The 23,892-nt window shown below is 34.4% G+C and overlaps 1 protein-coding gene across 1 annotated transcript; it reads right to left on the bottom strand.

Moving 5' to 3' along the window:
- Positions 1-503: 503 nt before the first annotated feature.
- Positions 504-5,176, bottom strand: LOC127794674 (uncharacterized mitochondrial protein AtMg00810-like). The gene is made up of 2 exons (XM_052325921.1): positions 4,298-5,176; positions 504-932 (listed from the first exon to the last, which is right to left on the bottom strand). Exons 1-2 carry the CDS (start codon positions 5,174-5,176, stop codon positions 504-506), a joined length of 1,308 nt encoding a protein of 435 aa, XP_052181881.1.
- Positions 5,177-23,892: the final 18,716 nt, after the last annotated feature.

Here is a 23,892-nt window from a genome sequence, read left to right as displayed (position 1 = left end):
ACGTGGATCTACCATGCTCAAATTATTAGATATCTAAACTTTTATGGTAATTTATGAAAATTTTATAGAAACTAAAACACTCATTGGCCTCGTATAAATATATCAATTTCAAAGGATATCATTTACCCATCCAAAAAATTATATAAAATTATATGTTCACATTTTCTTCCTCTTAAGACACTTTTGTATTTTGAATATTTGACAGATTAAATGCCCTCTTTTTCACACAAGATGTACACCGTTAGAGATCATACTTGATATAGTGTGACATCTCCAAAATTCATTAATTTTATCAAGGTTTGTCCTCCTTGAATTTGACTCAAATTTAGATGGATTGATCGAATGATTGCACTACGCAATTGTTACCAAACAGAGGCATATCTTTTTTTTTTTAACAAAATTGAACAGACATGATACCAAGTTTTACGAAAACTATACTTCTTTGACCATCACCTGAAATTTATATGTGATTTAGTATGATGATTATTGTTCCTAGAAAGCTGTCAAAACGGACGACTTGCCGCAACCGTGATTAGAGACTGCTGAAGGGGTAAGCCCAGAATTTCCAGCTCTGCAAACCACCACACAATGTTACGCTCCACGGCATTCAGTGCTCCCATTGCAATCGCATCTTCATCATATGCGCGGGCACTGCCTCCACCGAGGGAGATACTGATCACTTGCACACCATCTGCAATGGCGTCGTCCATATGGCAGCAAGCACGTCGTCGTCTCGGCAGGTGGTGCCCTCCTCTGATTGGGATGTTCCAACAAACTTTGTATATGGCGAGACGAACAAGTGGATCCCCTCCGGTGGCTACTCCATTGGCAAAACCGCCAAGTGCTGAAGTGTTTGGTATGCTGCGGCCCCCGACAGTGGATGCTGTGTGAGTTCCATGCCCATTATTGTCTCTTGCTGATAAATAGTTTTGCTGATGATTAAATGCACCATATATAAGCCGCTTCAAATCCCTTTACATAGTACCTTGCTCCTATTTTTTTCCTGTAAGGAGACAAGTTGAGCATTTTTACGGCCCACAAATTTTATAGTTTGATAGAACGCATCATTGACGAACTCCTTTGGCTTTTGCAGTACACCCCAAGCTGGTCTCATGATAATCTTTCTACAACAGAAGTCTTCTTTTCTGTCCTTTTTAATTTATCAATGTATATATATGAATATAAGCTAAATTTGTAATTCTGTACAAGATTTTTGTTAGACAACAGAGCTATTAACTACAATATATTATGAAAAAATGAAAGCTTTTGCATTTTAAGAGCATCTCCAACAAGGAGTTGTATATGGGGTGCTATCTCCATAACTGTCGAAATGACACTCCGGATTAAAAATCAACCACTCCAATGGGGGTGGCATATTGGATTGCAAAATGACAACAATCTTTTGCAGTGCCATGTTTACAACATCTGGAGAGAGAAAAAATGGAGAGATGCAAACTCCAACTGTCATTTCCAATGGTTCTATTTCAACTTCTATTAAAATAAATACAAATTACCTGAAGCAGGGGTTTTCAGGCAAGGCGTGCGACAGAGCGAGAGAGAGCCAAAGAGGCAGTGATGGACCAGCGAGTGACGAGGGGCCGATGGGGTGAGCCAATGAAGGTGAGGTCGAGGTCGAGGTCGAGGTGGCGACATCGACAAGCGATGGAGCGAGAAGAGTTGAGAAAGACAGCAAGCGAGAGCGAGGCAAGTGACCGAGGGAAGAGTTGGTGAGGGCAAGGCGGTGATCGGCCAGGGTAAAGTGACGAGGAACAACTGAGTAAGGGCAAGGCAACGATCGACGAGGGCGAGAGAGGGCGAGTCGTTGAGGGGAAGAAGGCAAGAGGGAGAAGCGCAGAAGAGGGAAAGAAGTTTCTAGATTGGATTATATAATCAATTATATATATAATTTTTTTTTATTTTAGTTAATTAATTATCAATTATGTATAAAAATAAATATTTTTATTTTAGTTAATTATTAGAATTTAAATTAATTGTTAGAATTTATTTGAATTGATTATTTAAATTTAAAATATTAAAATAGCACCTCTATTTTGTTTTATCACCTATTATTGGAATATATTTATCTTTTAAAAATGTTATAACATTGTTTAAAGTTATAAACAGGTGGTTTAGCCGCCAAAATGACACTCTCCGGATATGCTCTAAACGTGGAAATGGACCACAGAAAATGAGTGGGAAAAAGATATCGTACCGATTACAGTGAGATCTGTTAAATGCAATGGCTCACACATTCCCCTTTCCACGAATTTGGATTGGGTTCCATCCCCTCATCATTAAAACTCTGAGACTCTGGTCATGTTCCCACAAAATTGTACTCTTCTATTGATAGATGAAGCAAAAATAAGAAATAAACGAGTCTCACTTGGAGGACACACACACACACACACACACACACACATAAATATAGTTAAAAGTTGAACTTGTAAATGTTAAAGTGAACTAGTGATGTCAACAAGAATTCGAAATAAATTGGAAGGTAAAAACATGGTATAGCTACGATCGTAGTTGAGTACTAGATGATTGTCAATACTTACTGTATGAAAATAATAATGACGTGAAAGATATAGTAGCAGGAGTTATATAAGTTTATTGCCAAAGGTTTTCTGCTTGATGAGTTGTAACCATTCAAATAAGCAACTGTTAGAATTGCGATTATACATAAATAAGTTCTGTTAGAATTGCGGTTACATTGGGATAAGTTTCCTGAAGATAAATGTTATGAATTTAAATTTGTTTCAAATTTATTAACATTTGAATTTTAACAATAATGGGATAAGTAATTAGAATTTAAATGAGATTCAAATTCCGATAAAGCCATGTCTATCTGTATCTTTGTGATACCTATAAATAGACATAGAGCCTAATGAAAAAAAAAAAAACGACAATCAGAATCAGTTTCTGATCGCTCATATACTGTCTTCAGCATCACCATTCGAGCCTTGGGCGGACAAGGGGTAGACGGATAGAAAGCTTTTAAAGTTTTCTCCCACGGAGGTTGTTAGGCAAATCAGTTTCGATATTCCGCTGCGATTCAGGTATTTTATATACTGCTTTTATTTATTTAGAAGCATTACAAGTTCTCTAATAATAAGATAAGTATTTAAAATTTAAATTTATTTTAAATTCATTCGTATTTGAATTTTAACAATATGATGGGATAAGTGATTGAAATTTGAATTAGATTTAAATTCTTAAAGAAATATGTCTATTTATATCTGTGTAATACTATAAATAGATATTGAAGATATTGAAAAATAACAACAATCAGAATTAGTTTTTAGTTACTCATATACCATTTTTGGCATAATCATTCGAGCCTCAGATGGATAAGGGGGTGGACGTATAAGAAGGTTTTTATAGTTTTATTCTATGGAGGTCGTTAGAAAAATCAGTTTTGATTATTTTGTTGCGATTCAGGTATTTTACATACTGTTTGCAATTTTATTAAAAGTTCTATAGTAGTATCAGAGTTTTGTTTATTTGCATAAACCGTTGTGATTGACCATTCACGATCACGATTTTAGTAACTCGTGATATTTTTCTATGTGAAATAATTTTTGGTCTGTCTGTTTGTTGTGATGCAACCATGGCTGAGGCAGTCGCCAGCGACTGTGTTCGTCACGACTAGTAGGCTTGCAGTGCACGGGGTGACAGTGACCATTGTGTCCGACGGTCACTGCCATAGCCGATGGTCGACAATTTTTTGCCTATCGTCGGTGACCACCATGGTCGACGCCTTCTACCAAGGCCATAGATTCTGTTAGAATAGAGAGGCTAAAAAGACAAAAGGTGTAAAATGCTTCATCGATCTCTTATTCATGGATCTCAGCTATTAAATACCTAAAACTAATACATCACTTAATTACAAGAATGCCATTATTTGTTTATCAAGTAAAACAAATGTAAAACTACAAGCTAAATACTAAACAACAACTAAACAAAAATACAAAAATATTGCTATAGTTAATACTCCCCCTCAAGATGGACTGTGAACATCACGCACATCCATCTTGGACAACAAATATTGCATTTGATAAGCAAGCAATGGCTTTGTAAAGAGATCAGCAAGTTGATGGGCTGATCTAATAGGCAGAAGCTTGAATAATCTAGCCTACAACTTGTCCTGAACGAAATGACAATCCAATTTAATATGCTTGGTGCGTTCGTAAAAAATCAGATTAGAAGCTATATGAACCACAACCTGATTATCACAAAACAAAAGAGAAAGAGTTACCGTAGAGAGCTAAAAATTGGATAAAAGCTGGTGTAGCCAAACAATCTCACTAATAGTAGAAGCAAGAGCACGATACTCAGTTTCAGCAGAAGACTGAGACATAGTGGATTGCTTCTTAACCTTCCAAGAGATTAACGAGTCACCAAGAAAGACACTAAAACTAGTAACAGATCTTCGAGTGCCCGAGCAAGATGCCCAATCAGCATCAGAAAATGCTCGAAGTTGTAAGGAAGAAATAGCAGAAAGAAAAAGACCTTGCCTTGGAGAGGCTTTAATGTATGGCAACAAATGATGAACAACATCAAGATGAGGCTTCTTGGGCTTAGAAACATATTGACTAAGCTTATGGATAACAAATGTAATGTCTGGCCGAGAAATGGTTAAGTATAGAAGTCTCACAATAAGCCGCCGATAGGCAGACACATCCTCAAGTAAAGGACCCTCATCTGAACTTAACCGGATATTAGAAATCATGGGAACAATAGCTAGTTTACTAGACAAGAAACCCGTGTCTTCAAGTAGCTGTAAAGCATAATGCCGCTGGGAGAAAAAGATACCCTTAGTAGACCGTGCAATCTCAAGACTAAGAAAGTACCTTAATCGGCCTAAATCCTTAAGTTTGAACTTGCTATGAAGAAAAGACTTGAGAGAGGCTATGGCAACAACATCGGAACCCGTGATGATTATATCATCAACATAGACAAGTAAGGCCACAAAGGAAGACCCAACACATTTGGTAAACAAGGAATAGTTAGATTTTGATTGAAGAAATCCATATTCAATAACGGCATATGAGAATTTAGAAAACCATTGCCTAGAAGCCTGTTTAAGCCCATAGATAGACTTATGAAGCCAACATACCAAACGCTCCCTTTCAGGTGGAGCATCAACTTTAGGGCTATAACCAAGAGAAAAATCCATATACACTTCCTCAAAAAGATCCTCATTGAGAAAGGCATTATTAACATTTAGTTGAATAAAGGGCCACTTATGAACTGCTGCTAAAGCCAAAAACACCTTAATAGTAACTAATTTGGCAATTGGAGAAAATGTATAAAAAAAATCCAACCCTTCTTATTGTGTGTATCCCTTTGCCACAAGACATGCTTTATATCTCTCAATAGTACCATCAGATCTATATTTGATTTTATACACCCATTTGCACCCAATAGCATGCTCATCATGAGGCAATGAAGTAACCATCTAGGTATGGTTCATATGCATAGCCTATAATTCTACTTTCATAGCATCCTTCCAATGCAGATAGGGCACAACTTGATGATAGAATTGAGGCTCAAAGGTAGATGAAATATTAAGAAGTAAATGTTTATGAGCATGGGATAAATTTGAGTAAGAAACAAAATGATTTAGAGGATATAAAGATTTCATAGAAGGCAAAGAAGACTGGGATAACAAGTTGCAATGGAAATCTCGAAGATAAGAATGAGGCCTCAAGACCCTAGTTGATCTACGAGGAGGAAGAGGATTATAAGGAGAAACCAAAATAGAATCAGCAACACAACCCTCAGTTGGAACAGAATTAGCAGGAGAAGAAATGGGCTGATGTTGAGAATAAGGAATGACCAAATCAAGAAAAGGATCCACCAAATCTTGAGAAGAGACAATACTATGAAAGGGAAAAGTATTCTCTTGAAAAATAACATCATGAGAGACAAAGGAATGCTTGGCAGCCATATCATACAGCCTATAACCTTTCATGCCAGGAGAATATCCGAGGAAAACACAAGTAGAAGCTCTAGGGGAAAATTTATTCCTTTGAGATAATAATGTGGATGCATAGCGAAGAAAACCAAACACTCTAAGACAACTATAATCAACAGGTGTATGATAAAGAATCTGGAAAGGAGACTGTTGATTTAGTCTGATTAATTAAAAAGGTAGCAGTGAGAATGCACTCACCCCTAAATTGGATAGGGACTCTAGATTGAAACATCAATGCCCTAGCTACATTAAGGAGGTGCTGATGTTTGCGTTCAACGACTGAGTTTTGTTCAGCCCTCCGAACACAAGAAAACTGATGTAAGACGCCCTTAGATTCAAAATAATCTTGAAACCTCAACTTAGGTGTATTATCAGATCTAAACATCTTCACCTTAGCATTAAATTGAGTCTCAACCATATTGAAAAACTTGGGAATGATGCCTCTAGCCTCATATTTATGTCTCATTAAAAATACCCAAGTGAAATGTGTGCAATCATCAACCAAAGTCAAGAAATATCTATAACTCGCATGTGTAGGAATATGATATGGCCCCCTTGTGTCACAATGAACAAGATCAAAAGTAGTTTGAGAGATATGATTATGAGAAACAAAAGGAAGTCTCTTTTGCTTATCTAAAGGGAAAATTGAACAAAGAGAATCATCACCACTATTTCCAAAATGTAACACATTTTTTAGTTTTTCCAACTTATCAAAAGAAACATGTCCAAGTCTAGTATGCCAAGTGTTTTTACTTACAGCATGTGCCATAGTGGCAGATTTATAACATTTGTTTGTCAACAAATCAGCATTAGCATCAATCACATAAAGACCTTCAAGAAGTCTACCCTTGCCAATCATCTTCGAAAGATGTACATTTTGAACAATACATGAATGAGAAGAAAAACTAAGGCTCATAGTATTCCCTCATACTAGAGCACTTACTGACAGCAAATTAAATTTGAATTGTGGCACAAACAACACATTTTCAGGTGCCAAAAACTGACTAAGCCTGATAGTCCCTGTAAACTGCACAAGTATCTGAGAATGATCAGACAATGTGATATATATATCAATAACAGACCTCAGGGAATGGAAAATAGCCTTGTTAAAACATACATGGCTAATAGGTCTTGAGTCTATTATCCAATACCTAAGGTTATTAAGAATTGGACTCACTGATATAAAAAAGCAACTACCTGAGGTCTGTTCTTGTGAAATAATAGGTTCTGCTTTCAGCTTTGATGACCCAAAATGGGTGTTCAACATACTCAGCAATTGTTGATATTGATTGGGATTTAAGGTTTGCACAAAATCCCCAACAACTGGACTGCTAGAAGAATTTTCAGATTTTTGACCCATAACAACAACATTCACTTGATTAGGAGCATTATTAATGTTGTAGTGATTAGGAGCATTCCTTTATTTCATCTTATAACCAGGAGGATAACCATGCAATTTATAGCATTTTTCTATAGTATAACCATGATATCCACAATGCGTGCATATCGATCTCTCATTCTTTTGGGATTTATTATGACCAGATTTATTCACTTCATATTTGACATGAAACATAACAAAATTAGTGACATGTCCTATAACACTCTTTTTATTCTCCTCTTGTGATATTAGGGCAAACACCTTAGTAATTGGAGGAAGGGGATCCATTAATAATAATTGACCCCTAGCTTGAGAAAACGACTCATTCAACCCCATAAGAAATGACATAGAATATTCCATCTGATAGTGATCAACCAAAGCCCTAACACCACCACAAGTGCAATGTCCACAACTACAAGCAGGCCTAAAATTAGCAAGTTCATCCCATATAGTCTTGTGTTTTGTAAAATAAGCACTAACATATAATTGTCCTTGGTTTAGATTCATCAATTCACGTCTTAATTGGAAAATTCTAGGGCCATTACTTTATTGATACCAATCTTTCAGATCAATCCACATATCATATGCAGAATCATAATATATGACACTGGCAAAAATTTCTTTCGAAACAGAATTAAGAATCCATGATATCACCATATTATTATTCCTTATTCAGGCATTAACAAGAAAGATATCACCTATAGGTCACGGGATGGTACCATCGATGAAACCTAACTTGTTTTTCACGGATAAGGCAATTGTCATAGCCCGACTCCAAGAGGTGTAATTATCTCCAGTCAGTGGTTGAGAAACCAGCACAAGCCTAGGGCTATCTGAGTGGTGAAGAAAATACAGACTCGATCTGTCATCAATAACAGTGTTGCTCATCAATGAAGAAGAAGAACTAGGCGCCATGGCAGCCATATAAGAAGCTAGAAGAATAGATTAGATCAAATCAGAATATGAAAAAGTTTGGATGATCAGAAAATCGATAAAAAACTGGATCTATCCAAACAGTAGCTAGATCGAACAGATTTATGAGTTAGGGTTTTGATTTTGAATGAGATCGAACAAAGTGAGATAAAACAGATTGAAATGAGATCGAATAGATCGATGAACTAGGGCTTCAATCTTGAGCAAATCGAAACAAATCGAAAATGAATCGGCGAACTAGGGTTTGGGTTTTTAATGAATCGAAACAGAGCAACAAGATTGCCTGGAAAGAAGATACAGACAGTTAGAACAACAAGATCTAATCGGAAAAGGAACAAGAAAATTGCCGGGAGAAAAACGACGAGGACTCAAGCTATCAGAAACAACAAAGACAACGAAAACACTAGAGATGCTGTGATACCATGTTAGAATAGAGAGGCTAAAGAGACAAAGGGTGTAAAATGCTTCCTCGATCTCTTATTCATGGATCTCAGCCATTAATACCTAAAACTAATACATTACCTAATTACAAGAATGCCATTATTTGTTTATCAAGTAAAACAAATGTAAAACTACAAGCTAAATACTAAATAACAACTAAATAGAAATACAAAAATACTGCTATAGTTAATAGATTCAAGTTTGATGCCTGACATGGCCGTCGATTCGAATCGCTGGTAGTTGCGTTCGTCATGGCCAATAGGAGTTTTGTTCGAACCTCCAGTGATCAATGGTTTGCATTCGAAGTGGGTCTGACCATGACTGGTCACCATAGAGTGGCTGTGGCCATGGCCGATGGTTCGTTGTGGCTTGCCGTAGAGTAGTCGTTGCCGTGGTTGTGAGCCATTGTGATTGCCTTCACCTCATGAGTTTGCTGTGGTCATGGATGGCAATGCCATGGCTGACGACCTCTGCTGACTAAAGGCTATGGGCTCCCTATAATGGGGTCATTTTCTCCATCTTGGTCGGTCGTTTGCTTTGGATATGGTCGGTCTCCATCATCGATAGTTTATGGCCATTGGCGACGAAGGATATAGGAGAAGAGGACGGTCAGCGATAAATGGAGAGGAAAAATGAGGCGGCTGACGGTGAAAAGGAAGCGGTAGCAACGACGACACAAGGATGCTTAGAGAGCCTAAGTGATGTTTGGGGAAAATGATGGGTCTTCACCCATTATGTATTGGGTTGACCCACTGATTCGGATCTAGATTGGGTTGATCCGATCAATTAGAAGATCCATGAACAGATCTAGAACAGAAGATCTGGCCAATGGATTTGTTCCAATTATGCTAGGCTTGGGCTTGGACTTAGAGCTGGGCTATTTGTTTTGTTAACAAATTAGACCAGTTTTAATTAAAATTATTTGGGCCTCATTTTGTATTGGGCCATGTTACGTGCTTAATTTAATTATTTGGATTATGCTTTTGGGCCATGAATTAATTAGCTTAATTTTGAGCCTAAAATATCAAATTAAATAATAAATCCATTTTGAGATTAAAAAAAATTCAAGAATTATTTTTTAGAATATCCAATTCTGGAATACTAATTTTTGTAATTAGTAATATTGTTTTCATGACATTTATTATGTGTTTTAATTATGTCATGATAATTGTTTGGATTATATTTTTAGGCCATAAATTAATAAGTTTAATTTTGAACCTAAAATTATAAATATATATGATGTGACATATTTTGCTCAATAGAAAATTAACTTAATTAATTATCTCCTATCTGTAAATATTTAATTTTATTTATTTATTGATAATTAATTTCGGTTTAGTACCATTTTTGGGCCTTGTGTGGGTCCTAAGGCATTGTTGGATTTTGTGGATTAGTTCCACATAAGCAATTGAGTCATAGCATTTTAAGTTGTGCATCATGGGTGATGACTTTGAAGCTTGGCGATCTGTTGATCTCGAAGTGTATAGCTAAATATTTGATTTAATTGTTTGCCTTGAACATGTGCATTGAATGTCTTTTATTGTCCCTAATTCAGTGATCAATGGCCACCAGTTCAGTTGCTAGAAGCATGATCAGGATATAAAAGTTGGATGGATTCAACTACTCTACATAGAAGAAGTAGATTCAGTATTTGGTTTAGATGGAGAAAATATGGGATGTTTTGGAAACGTCACATCCCGTGCTGCAAGGGGAAAATGTTTCCTTAGCGACATAGTAGGTTTATGATAAATGGATTGAGAGGGACTATTATACTCCCCTTGTGATGCTAGTTAGCATATGGGCTAACCTTATGGGCCAGTTTGAGCCTTACCAGACTGCAATGGAAATGTGGCAAAAGCTGAAGATCACTTTTGGTTAGACATGCAACAAAGTTTCGTGCTTTATAGTTAAAATTTCAATAGTATGTCAAGGACCCAAGGCACAGCATGGCTGAGCATCTGAGAGTAATGAGTTTACTCATTAGAGATCTTCAAAGTGAGGGAGCATGAGCAACAACTCCAAAGGGTGATCAAATCCTTACCTGATCCTGAAAGGTCTTAGATGAAGCTCCTTATGACATATGGCAAAAATATCAAAACTTTTAATGATATTTCATGTTTCTTGGAGCTTGAGATGGAGCACATTGAAATGAACCGCGTGGCGACTTTTATAGCCAAGGTTAACAGGCGTGAGGGCTTTTCGCCCAAACATAAGAGACAAGGATTGAGCACATCAGGCCCTACACCTAAGATTGGCAAGGGCAACAAAGCCAAGAGAGGGGCATGTGAAAAGAAAGACTTGTTGAAACTGAAATGCTACAATTGTAAGAAAAATGGTCACTTCGCTCGGGATTGTCCAGAGCTGAAGAAGGTGCATTCCTTTTCTTATTCCCCTTTCATTCATATTTGCTTGGATGCATTAATTGCATACTCACATCCTGAGTGGATTGTGAATACAGGAGAAACACGATATATAAGTGTTGAGAATGAAGGGTTTGTGGATTACCACCGGGTGCCAGCGAGAACTCAGTACATCACACTTGGGAATGACACACAAGAAGAAGTGCTTGGAGTTGGTTCGTTCCAGCTTAAGATGAAGAATGGTAAGAGTATACTCTTGAAGAACATTATGTATGCTCCTAAAGTTTGGTATAATCTATTATCTGTAGCATGTTTATTAGGACAAGGTTATTCTTTTCTTTTTCGTGATACTGACGTGAACATCTATTTGGATGATACATTCTTTGATAGTGGTTTCTTAGTGAATGGTTTTTTCAAACTTAATTTGGATCATGTTTATGATAACCATTCTATTACTTTAATTTATTCTACTTCTTCTATCGTAAATGTTGATTGTGATTTATGACACAAAAGACTTGGCCATGTGAGCCAAGAAATGATGGCAAGGTTGGCACGAAAATATCTATTGGGATCTTTTAATAAAGTGAGACTCACTATGTGTGAGCCTTGCTTAGCTGGTAAGGCCAAGAGGAAACCTTTTGGTAAGGCTTCCTGTGCATCTTGTCATTTGGAGTTAGTACACTTCGACATATGAGATCCTATGAATGCGAGGGCACGTCATGTTGCATCATACTTTATTACTATCATAGATGATTATTCACGTTTTGATTACGTGTATCTGATTTCTCATAAGTCAAAAGTTGATGTAGCTCCATAACAAGCTACAAACTCTACTTGCATAGTAGATTAAGCTACAAGAGTTTGTTTTGTACTTTTTCATGAAATTGACCCACCAGATAACATGAAAACATATCCAAAAGTTAATTTTCTATGAAGGTAATAAAGTATGATGCATCATGATGTGTCCTCACATTCATAGGACTGCATATGTCGGAGTGTACTAACTCCGAAGGACAAGATGCAAGATAAGCTTTACCAAATGGTTTTCGCTTTGCCTTATCGGCGAAGCAAGGCTCATACATAGTGAGTCTCACTTTACTAAGAAATCCCAATAAAGCTTCTTGCACCAGCCTTGCCATCATTTCTTGGCCCACATAGCCAAGTCTTTTGTGCTATAAATCACAGTCAACATTTATGATATAAAAAGTAGAATAAACTAAAGTAATAGAATAGTTGTTATAAACATGATCCAAATTAAGTTTGAAAAAACCATCCACTAAGAAATCATTACCAAAGAATGTATCATCAAAATAGATATTTACACCAATATCATGAAAAAGAAAAGAATAACCTTATCCTAATAAACATGCTACAAATAATAGATTACAACGGACTGTAGGAGCATACATAATGTCTTTCAGGAGTAAACTCTTAACATTCTTCATCTTAAGCTAGAACAAACCAATTTCAAGAATTTTTTTTGTGTGCCATTCTTAAATATGACGTACTGAGTCCCCACTGGCACCCAATGATAATCCACAAACCCTTCTTTCTCAACACTTATATGGCGTGTTGCTCCTGTATCCACAATCCACTCAAGACGTGAGTATGCAACTAATGCATTCGAGCAAACATGAATAAAAGGGGAATAAGAAAAGGAATGTACCTTATTTGGCTCTACGCAATCCTGAGCAAAGTAACCTTTCTTTTTAGAATTGTAGCATTTCAGTTTGGATTAGTCTTTCTTTCCCCGTGCCCTTTTCTTTGCCTTGCCAATCTTAGGTGTAGGGCTTGATACGCCCTCGATCCTTGTCTTTTGCGTTTGGGCCCGAAGCCTTCACACGTGTCGACCTTGGCTACAAACCGCACGTTTCACTTTGATATGCTCTGCCTCAAGCTCCAAGTGATGCAAAATATCATAAATTTTTTTAATATTTTCGTTGTGTCATAAGGAGTTTCATCTGAGACTACTCAGGGTTAAGCAATGATCTAATCACCCCCGAAAAGTTGCTGCTCATCAGTAAGTGCTACTTTTGTACTCTGAAGATATCTGATGAGTAAACCCATCACTCTTAGATGCTCAGCCATGCTGTGCCTCGGGTCTTTAACATACTATTGAAATTTTAACTGTAAAACATGAAGCTTTGTTGTAGATGTTTGACCAAAAGTGATCTTCAGCTTTTGCCACATTTCCATGGTAGTTTGGCAAGGCTCAAACTGGCCCATGAGGTTAACCTGCATGCTACTAGCATCGCAAGGTGAGCATAACGGTCCCTCTCAAACCATTTATCATAGGCCTGCTGTGTTTCCAATGAAACATTTTCCCCTTGCAACACAGGTTGTGAAGTCTTCAAAACGTCCCATACTTTCTCTATCTATAGCAGATATTGTATCTGCTTCTCCCATGTGGAGTAGTTGGATTCGTTCAACTTTTCTATCCTGGTCATGCTTCCAACAACTGAACTGGTGGCCATTGATCACTTAATCGAGGACAATAAAAGACATTTAATGCACATGTTCAAAGCAAATAAATAAATCAAACATTTAGCTATGCACTTCAAGATCAACAGATCGCCAGACTTCAAAGTCATCACCCATGATGCACAACTAAAATGCTATGACTCAATTGCTTATGTGGAATTGAGCAACAAAATCCAACAATACCTTAGGACCCATACAAGGTCTAAGATCGGTATTAAATTGAAATTAATTATCAACAAGCAAATAAAATTAAATATTTGAAGACAACAGATAATTAATTAGGTTAATTTCTATTGAACAAAATATGCCATATCACATATATTTAGAATTTTAGGCTCAAAATTAAACTTATTAATTTATGGCCTAAAAATATAATCCAAATAATTATCATGACATAATTAAAACACATAATAAATGTCATGAAAACAATATTCATAATTACAAAAATTAGTATTCCAGAATTAGATATTCTAAAAAATAATTTTGGAATTTTTTTTAATCTAAAAATGAACTTATTATTTAATTTATAATTTTAAATTCAAAATTAAACTAATTAATTCATGGCCTAAAAGCATAATCCAAATAATTAAATAAAACTCTTAATATGGCCCAATATAAAATGAGGCCCAAATAATTTTAATTAAAAACAGGTCCAATTTGTTAATAAAACAAATGGCCCAAGTCCAACCCAAAGCCCAACCCAATTGGAACAAATCCATTGGCTAGATCTCCTGCTCCAGATCTGCTTATGGATCTTCTAATGGATCGAGCCAAAGTGATTTGGATCTAACTTAGTGGGTCAACCTAGCACTTAGTGGGTCTTCTTTCCCAATAGATCAATTAAGGTTTTCTAGGCATTCTTGCGCTGCCGCCTTCTTTCTCCATCGCTAGCTGCCCCATCATCTTTTCCATTTGCCAATAGCTACTCTATCTTCCTCACCAAGCCACCAGCGTCCTTCTAAATTCTATAGCCACAGAAACCGATGACACTACAGAGGCTGCCGATCAGAAACAAGAAGAATGAGGGGAGAAGATGGCAACACCATGAGCGACGAAAGACAACCACGGTGAGCCAGCGTCCAAGGAGAGATGCGGACCGTTGGCCATGGCAGACATCAGCCACGGCCACGACCGCGGTGAATCGTCAAGGTGAAGGCAATCATGGCGACCCATGACCACAGCCATGACCATTGAGCATTCACGATGGCGAGCCACGACCCCACGAAGAGTCGTCCATTAACCTCCCACTGGTTGCAATGTACACGGCCGCAAGGGATGGCCTCAGCCACTAGCCGTGACAAACATGGTCGCCTATAACAGCGTCTTAGCCATGGTGAAAATAGCCCACGAGCAGCGAGCCCAGCAGTTGTGACAAACACGGCCACTAACAACTATCTCAGCCATGGCTGAAATAGAGACCAGAAATAATAATTTTTGCGTAAAAATATCACAAGTTACAAAAATTCGTGAATTTGAATGGTCAACCACAAAGGTGCAGACAAATAAACAAAGCTCTGATACCACTATAGAACTTTTTTTAATAAAATTGCAAGTGATATGTAAAATACTTGAATCGTAATGGAATAATCGAAACTAATTTGTCTAAAAATCTCCGTGGAAAAAAATTATAAAAGCTCTCTTATACATCCACTCCTTGTTTGTCCAAGGCTTAAAAGGTGATGCTAGAGACAATATATGAGCGACTAGAAACATATTTTGATTGTCCTATTTTTCATTAGATTCTATGCCTATTTATAGGTATCACATAGATATAGATATGTATAGGCATATCTCTTTAAAAATCAAATGAGTAAGAATTTGAATCTAATTCAAATTTCAATCACTTATTTTATTATCTTATTATAATAGTCAAAGTGTTATTTTCCTTACTAAAGACCATATGTTTGATGAGAAAACGAAGTACATTGACGTGAGATATCATTTTATTCAAGATATTATTGCTTGTGGTGAAATTACTGTGAGAAAAATTAGCATTCATGATAATATTGCAGATATGTTAACCAAGTCTCTGTCTATTGCAAAGTTTGAGTATTGTGCAGATTTAGTTGGTATTCATCAGGAATATTAATTCTTCATGATTTTGTTGGAATAAAGAATTATGAATAATTTCATATTTGAATTTTTTGTCAAGTTGAAAATTGTGATCCAAAATTTAAATTCATCTGAAATTGAGAATCTTAATTTGATTGTGATTAAGATTTTAAATTTGATTGTGATTGGAATGTCAAAAAGAAAAAAAAGAAAGAGTGTTGACTTTTCTTATAAAAATTCTTTTACAAAAAATTATATCTTAAATAGGTGTCTCTTAAGTTAAAATGTAAAATTGATAATAAATTAATAAATTAAATTATCCCACACATGAAATTGCATTAATATATAGGATTAAATATCGAAACCTCTGTTGATAAACCCTCCCTCCACCATTCTATACCCTTGCAATAAAAATCATTTGGGTGTTCAATCCCAACCACAGCTTTAAAATATGCTTCGAAGATGCCGCTCACATGATAACTGTAACTAATTTTGGAATATTAAGAATTTATTTATAAATCTATTATTCATTTATATTTGTATATAAAAACTAAATTAAATAAATTCATATTCTAATTAAAAAATGAACCATAAAAAAGATAAAGTTTAATAAGTCTTGAAAAAAATATATTTTGAATTATGTATTTTAATCACAATTAAGTTTAAAATTTAATTAAATTTAAAATATCAATCAAAATCAAAATTAAATTTCGATTCACAATTATAACATATGTCATGATATATCATGATGTGGTTGCGTTTCCCCAATGGATCAACTTGGAATTGGAGCTTCGATGTCAAAAAGGATAAAGATCTAAATAATGCTAAATGCAATATTTTGTATTGAGTGATAGGAATGATCCGAACAACTTACCTTGATGAATCTATTCGAACTTTCTAACGGTTACCCATCCTTGAGCTTTCCTAGCTCAAACACATTTAATCCATGAGTTTTTTTTATTTATATTCATTCCAAAAGGTATTTAATTGGTATTGTTTCCTTTCTTACTTATGATCAATATATACTAGTCTTCTCTAGACTCTTGAGATATTACACTAAACGTACAAAAAGTTGCACAAACACTTGGATAACTCCAAGTTCCACTACAAAAAATCAACGTTTTAGCGATGAAAAATTCCGTCGCTAAAACATAAAAATTTGTCACTAAAAAATTTAGCGACGGATTTAGTGACGGGCACCTTTCCGTCACTAAAAAGGGCGTCACTGAAATTTAGCAACGGGAGTATTTTAGCGACAGGATCAGCGATGGGGGTTGTACTTGTCGCTAATCAACGACGGAATTAGTGACGGGGTTGACTCCGTCGCAAAATTTTAATTTTTTTTTAATTTTTTTATTTTTTAGCGATGGGATTGACCCGTCGCTAAATTAAAATTTTTTATTTATTTATTTTTAATTTTTTAGCTAATTAATTAATTTTTTTATTTTTATTTTTTAGTGATGGGAGATTGACCCCGTCGCTAATTCTGTCGCCAAATTTAATGCGCGTTGGGCCCTAGCCACCTTTCATGCGAGCCACATGGCCACTCTCCTCTACTCACCACGTGGCAGCGCTGGAATAATACTCTTAGCAATTATCTCATGCTCTCAATAAGATTCGAACCCCCAACCTCTCATGACCAAGTTTCATGCGCGAGTCAGCCGATCTGAAAATCTTCTTGTTTATTGATGTATATAAAATATATTTATACTATTCTCTCTCAAATATTTCAGAATTATATTTATACACCAAAATTTCTCAAACTTATTTAATGATATTAATTTTAATATTTAATGTTAGTAAAGGGAAATGAATATTAATTTTAATTTTATTTCGTTATTAATTTAAATAAAATTTTATTAATTATTATATTAACAGTGAAAAATTATGTTTTAATTTTGATTTTAATTTTAATATATTTAAAAAATTATTAGTTTAATTTTTACTAATATTAATGTTAGTAAAAATTATTGTGATATGTTTAAATGTAAAATTTTTAATTATTTATTTAATTATTTTTATTTTTTAGTGATGGGTTGACTCATCGATAAATTTTAATTCTTTATTTAATTTTTTTATTACCTCGTCGCTAAATTTTATTTCTTTATTTTTATTTTTATTTGTTTTTTAGCGATGGGTCGCTAAAATTAAATTTTTTATTTAATTATTTTTTATTTTTTAGTCACGGGGTTGACCCGTCGCTAAATTTTTATTTTTTATTTAATTTTTTAAATTTTTTAGCAATGGGAGTGACCCGTTGCTAAATTTTAATTTTTTATTTAATTTTTTTAATTTTTTTAATTTTTTGTGACAGGGTTGACACGTCGATAAATTTTAATTTTTTTATTTAATTTTTTTTATTTTTTAGCTACAGGAGTGACCTGTCGCTAAAAAATAAATAAAAAATTAAAATTTAGTGACGGGATCAACCTGTTGCTAAAAATTAAAAAATAAAAAATTAAAATTTAGCGACGAGGTCAACCTCGTCACTAAAAAATAACAAAATAAAAAAATAAATAAAAAATAAAAAATTAAAATTTAGTGACGGGGTCAACCCTGTTACTAAAAAATAAAATAAAATAAAATAAAAAAAATAAAATTTTGCGACAAGGTCAACCCCGTCACTAAAAATTAAAAAATAAATAAAAAATTAAAATTTAGCGATGGGGTTACACCCGTCGCTAAAAAATAAAAAAAAATTAAATAAAAAAGTTAAAATTTAGTGACGGAGTCATCCCGTCGCTAACAAATAAAAAAATTTTACCGACAGGGTTACTCTCGTCGTTAAAAAATAAAATAAATTTAAATAAAAAAATTAAAATTTAATGACGAAATTTCCGTCGCAAATTCCATCGCTAAATTTAGTGACGGGTATTTCGTCGCTAAATTAAAAAAATATTAAAAAAATTAGCGACGAAAATTCTGTCGCTATCCGTCACTAATTAGTGACGGAATAATTCCGTCGCTAAATACGATTTTTCTTTTAGTGTTCTTGCAATATTTTCACACCAAGATAGCAAGAGAATTTCAATTTTTTGAAAGCCCACTCGTACTTTCTTTGTATCCCTCTAACTCTCTCCCACTCTCACTCTCTTTTTCACTTTCACCTATCTCACTCCCACCATTCCCGCTCATTTTCACTCTTTCTTTCTCTCTCTCATTCTTTCACTATCTCTCCCATACTTTCTCTCTCAAACCCACCATCATCGCGACCACCATTCGTCGTCGGCCCCTCTTACCCCCACCACCGCTAGCACCGTCCATCGCCGCCCCCCACCGGCCATAGATAGCCTCGCCCCCCCCCCCCCCCCACTTTCAACCATTCAGTGTTTGTTCTTGCCATCGTTAGACCTCCACCAACAACAACGTCGGGTGTCGGTGTTCATCTACTCCACTTCTGACTATCGCCGCCTACGTCACCAGTGAGCTCAAAGACAAAGGAAATCGATTGCTAGTGAGCTCGCCTACGTCGGTGGACGATGGTCTATGCTTGATGCTCAATGCCTCCTTTTCTCTCTCTCTTTCTTTGAGTCTTCTATTTTTGCCCGTCGCTACTCTCATGTCGTTGTTCATTGTTTGCCACGGCCGACACCACCATCTCCTTCTCTCTCTTCGTCGTCCGCCTCCACCATTCGCTGTCGTGTACTGCTATCTAAATATAAATATACACAAATTAAATATATATATATTACACAAAAAATTTATATATATAAATATACACAAATATGTTTTTTTAATTATAATTATAAACTAAAAACATATTATACAAAATAAATAATAACATAAAAATAAATAATAAGAAAATAATAAAACCATAATATCATATTATTTAGCTTCTGAACGTGTGTCTAGAATGTTGAACAACTGCCACTTTATTGGAATTACTTCATGTGAGTTAGCACATTTTTTCCCCCCACATGTGGCTTGCTGTATATTGCTGCTCTATTTTGTTCCAAATAGTACTTCTCACAGTTCAAACCACTTTAATTACAAGGTCTTATGGAGGTTAAAGTTTTTATCTTCAAGTTGCATTTCAATCCTAAGAAGTTGGTGAATTCCATGAATAAACAGTCTTCTATTTGTTATATTGGCTAATATTGTTGACATCTAGATATGCCCTTATCTAAATATCTTTTGAATGGTCCATATTCTTTCTACAGCTTGAGCAAAGACTGAGTGAGGTAGAGCAATTCTACTTCTAAAGGCAGCTCAATTGTATTTAAAGTTAAAAATTATACAAAATATAATTATAAACTAAAAACATATTATACAAAATAAATAATAACATAAACATATTAGTAATAAAATACTTTTAATTTTGTCAAAAGTCAAAAAATTATATTTAAAATTAAACAAAACCGTAATATATATCATATTTCAGGTTCATGCAAGTAATATAAATAGATAAAAAATAAATAAAAACATAAAAATATATTTTATCCTAAAGTATATTATTTATTTGTATAGTTGTTTAGTCTATATTTTAATTTAGAAAATATGTATATTGAACCTAAAGTTATATAAAAATATAATTTCAATAAATATATTATATATTTATACATAAAAAAGACCCAGAGAGGGGGGGGGATGGAGGCAGCTTCAACGACGGCGACGACGGTGGTGAACGGCAAATACAACGATGGAGGTCCGATCACGCACTACGCAATGGAGGTCTAGCTAGCCACGGGTGAAAACAAGAACGAGAGAAAGAGAGAGAATACGTCGACAATAAAAAAGGCTTGGGCATCCGAGAGGTGAGAGAGAGAGTGAGAGTGAATGGTGGTGATGGGTTTCTGAAAGGTGAGAGTGAAAGGGAGAGAGAGAGAGAAGAAGAGTGAATGGTAGTGGTTGGTTTCTGAAAGGTGAGAGTGAAAGAGAGAAAGGTGAGAGTGAAAGGGGGGATGATGGTGGTCAGTGACTGGTGGTAAGGGTGACAGTGATGGCGAGCAGTGTTTGCAGTGTTGGCAGGGGAGATGGCTATGTGAGCAGGGGGGCGACAGGGGGCAATGCTCGAGGTGTTGATGGGGGAGAAGATGGCGTCGTTCTTGAGCAACAGCGGTGCGAGTAGTGGTGGAGGAGGTGACGGCGACGATGGTGAGAGCAAGGGCGGGGTCGGACACTGTAACCCACGAGGGGTGAGTTTGAGAGAAAGTGAGGGAGAGATAAACTGGGTTTGAGAGATGGTAGTTTTGAGAAAAAAAGTGAAAAGTGAAAGAGAGAGTGAGAGGTGAGGGTGAAGTTGTCTTTTATAAGGGTTAATATGATAATTTTATTGAAGTTGTCCAGCATAATCCTAAAAGAAATTCTATCGGCAGCCTATATTATTTCTCTTCAAAGCCCACATTTAATATCCCCCAACTATTCTCATTAAAAAACCCTTTATTACTTTTTTGTGGGATGTTGAGAGTAATATTGTGGGTTTTGAATAGAATTTGTCTAATCCTAAAGATCTAATCAGTCATGATGATTGAGGAGCGATTCATTAGCTAGCTAGCTTTCTACCTAAACCAAAAGTTGTGGATCATCGAAAGCCGTTAAGCGAAGACGAAGTGGACTCGTTCGCGGGACTGCGCAGGAATCGGAGTTACAAGTCAATCTAGATGAGCGCTCTTTGCTAATTTATGGTTGGCCTTTGAAGTTTTCCCTTCTAATTATTAATAAATTTAAAAATATAATAACGAATTTATCAATTCAGGCCGGCCGTCGACCCCTAGCTAGGGCTCTGGGTACCTTAGGGCATCTCCAAGGAATGCGCCAAATGCAGCGCCAATTGCATTTTGGCGTAGAATCATCTCCAATGAATACACCAAAATGGTGTTGGGCACAAGTTTCAATCACTAAATTTGGTGTTGAGTGAATAGTGTAACACCAAATTTGGTGTTACACTATTCATCAACACCAATTTTTTATTTTTATTTTATTTCCAATCTTACCCCTCTTTATATAACTTCAAAACAATTTATTCCCTTTGTATCATTTATCATTTTGATTATATTTGTATATTTGATTAATAATTAGAAATATAAATTAAATTATTACAAAAAATATATACTGATAGAAATATTTTATTAAAATCTATAAAATGAGTATAATATTGAATATATTTTAAAATATTTAATATATCTTATAAATACTATGTTAATATAAAATGAATTATTTTTATTTATGTATATGAATTTTTTTATTTTAATAATTACTTAATAGAAAGAAAATATTTTTAATGTAAAAATTCAATAATATAATAAAAAGCAATAACATTTCCATTAACTTAAATTAAAAATACATGATGAAAATAGAAAAAAAAAGTTTAAAATAAAAACAACAACAACAACATGACTTAAAAATAAAAAACATTTATTGGAAAAATAGTGAAAAAAAAGAAGATAAGAAAATTAATTGAAATATTAAGTGAAAAAAACATTTATTGGAAAAATAGTTTCTTTGATTTAAAATATTAGTTGAAAAATGAGATGGATAAATAATTAGGTGGATAAACAATTAGTTTGCTAAAAATTAGGCAAAAATAACTAATTAAAAATTTAGTAAAAAAATTAATTAGAATAACATATTTTGAAAAAAATATAAAAAAATTATGACTGTAATTTTTAATTTGTTTATAAAATATGACTAATTATTTTTAATTATATTATACTATTAATATTTATTAAATATTTATTTATAGAATATTCTTTAAAAATTATCCAACCCCTAATTTCAAATTATTATCATTTTGAAAACAATAATAAATAGGGGTGTGGATGAGGTCAGCCGCATCCGACAGCTAAGGGACCCAGATTGCCGTTATTGGGGTGCACCGAGAAAAGGGCCATAGTGGAGCGGGAAAAGGATATGCATAATTGGGAACGACCAAATAGAAAACGGGGATAATAAACGTAAATGATGTACTTTGATTAAAAAAAAAACCTAAATGATCTCCACCCAATCTCTAAGTCTGCGTTTTTCTCATCCTTTACAATTTATTTTGAGTTTTTAATTTTTTAAAATATTAAATAGGCATTTATTTTATTATTTTCAAAATTCAAAAATAAGAATAAATTTTATAAAAAAGAAATTTAAATAATATTATTATTTTAAATATTTTCATCCAAAACACACAACCTCCTCGCAATCCCACACACTCAACATCTCGTCTCTCTTATTTATTCTCTCTTCTCTTCCTTCGATTGTCAATTACCACCACTACCATCATCACAGTCGTCAATCACGCCTACCACCACCAACGTAGATAGCTCCTGCCATCGGCAATGTGAACCACCTTCGGTCCCCCTGATCATTCTCTTACTAAGTTTTGTGTCATCTTTCCTCTCTTATCTCCTCTTTTGTTAGTTTTTAGGTATGTTAGTTGATAGGCCATTTGGTGTCGGGTGGTTGCCTTTGATCGCTGCAAATCATCGACCACCATGGCTAGTGGGGACCAGCAGTGAGTATATAAGCGGATGTTGAATTTGGTTGAACGTTTAAATTTAGATTTAAGGAAATTTGGTAATTGAATTTTGCTGGTTTTTGGCTATGTTAGTCTATGAATCCTTAGGTGTCAAGTGGTTGTCTCTGATTGCTGGAAATCACCGACTACGATGGTTAGTAGCGACTAACAGTGCATTTTTCATTTATGGTTGAAAATTAAAAATTAGATTTATAAAAATATAACCACTAAATTTGGCCTATTTTTGTGTATGTTATCCCCTTTAACTTGGAGTTTCAAATGGTTGGCTCTGATGTGTGAATCTCTAGTCGACGGTGGTTGTTAGTGACAGAGAAGATGCAGAGCGCTGGAGAAGAAGAAAAGAGAAAAAAGGAAAAGAAGAGAAAAAGAATATTATTAAATTTCAAAAATATAATTATATATTTACTTAAAATTTAAAAAATATAGTATATTTATATAAAATATAAGATATCCGTATAATTAAAATATAAGATAATATATAGCATATTATTAAGTGTATAATTTAATATAAATTATTGTTAACATGTATGTCGGTAATTTATTAATTAAATTTATTATTTTATTTTAATAGTAATTTTTTTTTAAAAATAATTAATTTTTATTATTTAATAATTAAATTCGTTGAATAAAATATCATAAAATAATTTTTTAAAATTTTAAAATAAACATGTTTTCTAATTTTTTATTTTAAGAAATAATTTTTCAAATTGATAAAAAATATGTTTTTAAAAAACTCAAGATAGATATTTAAAATATAAAATTTAAAATAAATTTAAAATTCAAAACTCAAAACTTAATGAAATAT

The sequence above is a fragment of the Diospyros lotus genome, chromosome 2 (genome assembly GCF_014633365.1).
Source record: "Diospyros lotus cultivar Yz01 chromosome 2, ASM1463336v1, whole genome shotgun sequence".
Taxonomy (NCBI): domain Eukaryota; kingdom Viridiplantae; phylum Streptophyta; class Magnoliopsida; order Ericales; family Ebenaceae; genus Diospyros; species Diospyros lotus.
The sequence above is the reverse complement of the archived record's forward strand: the minus strand, read 5'-3'. Positions and strand labels throughout refer to the sequence as shown.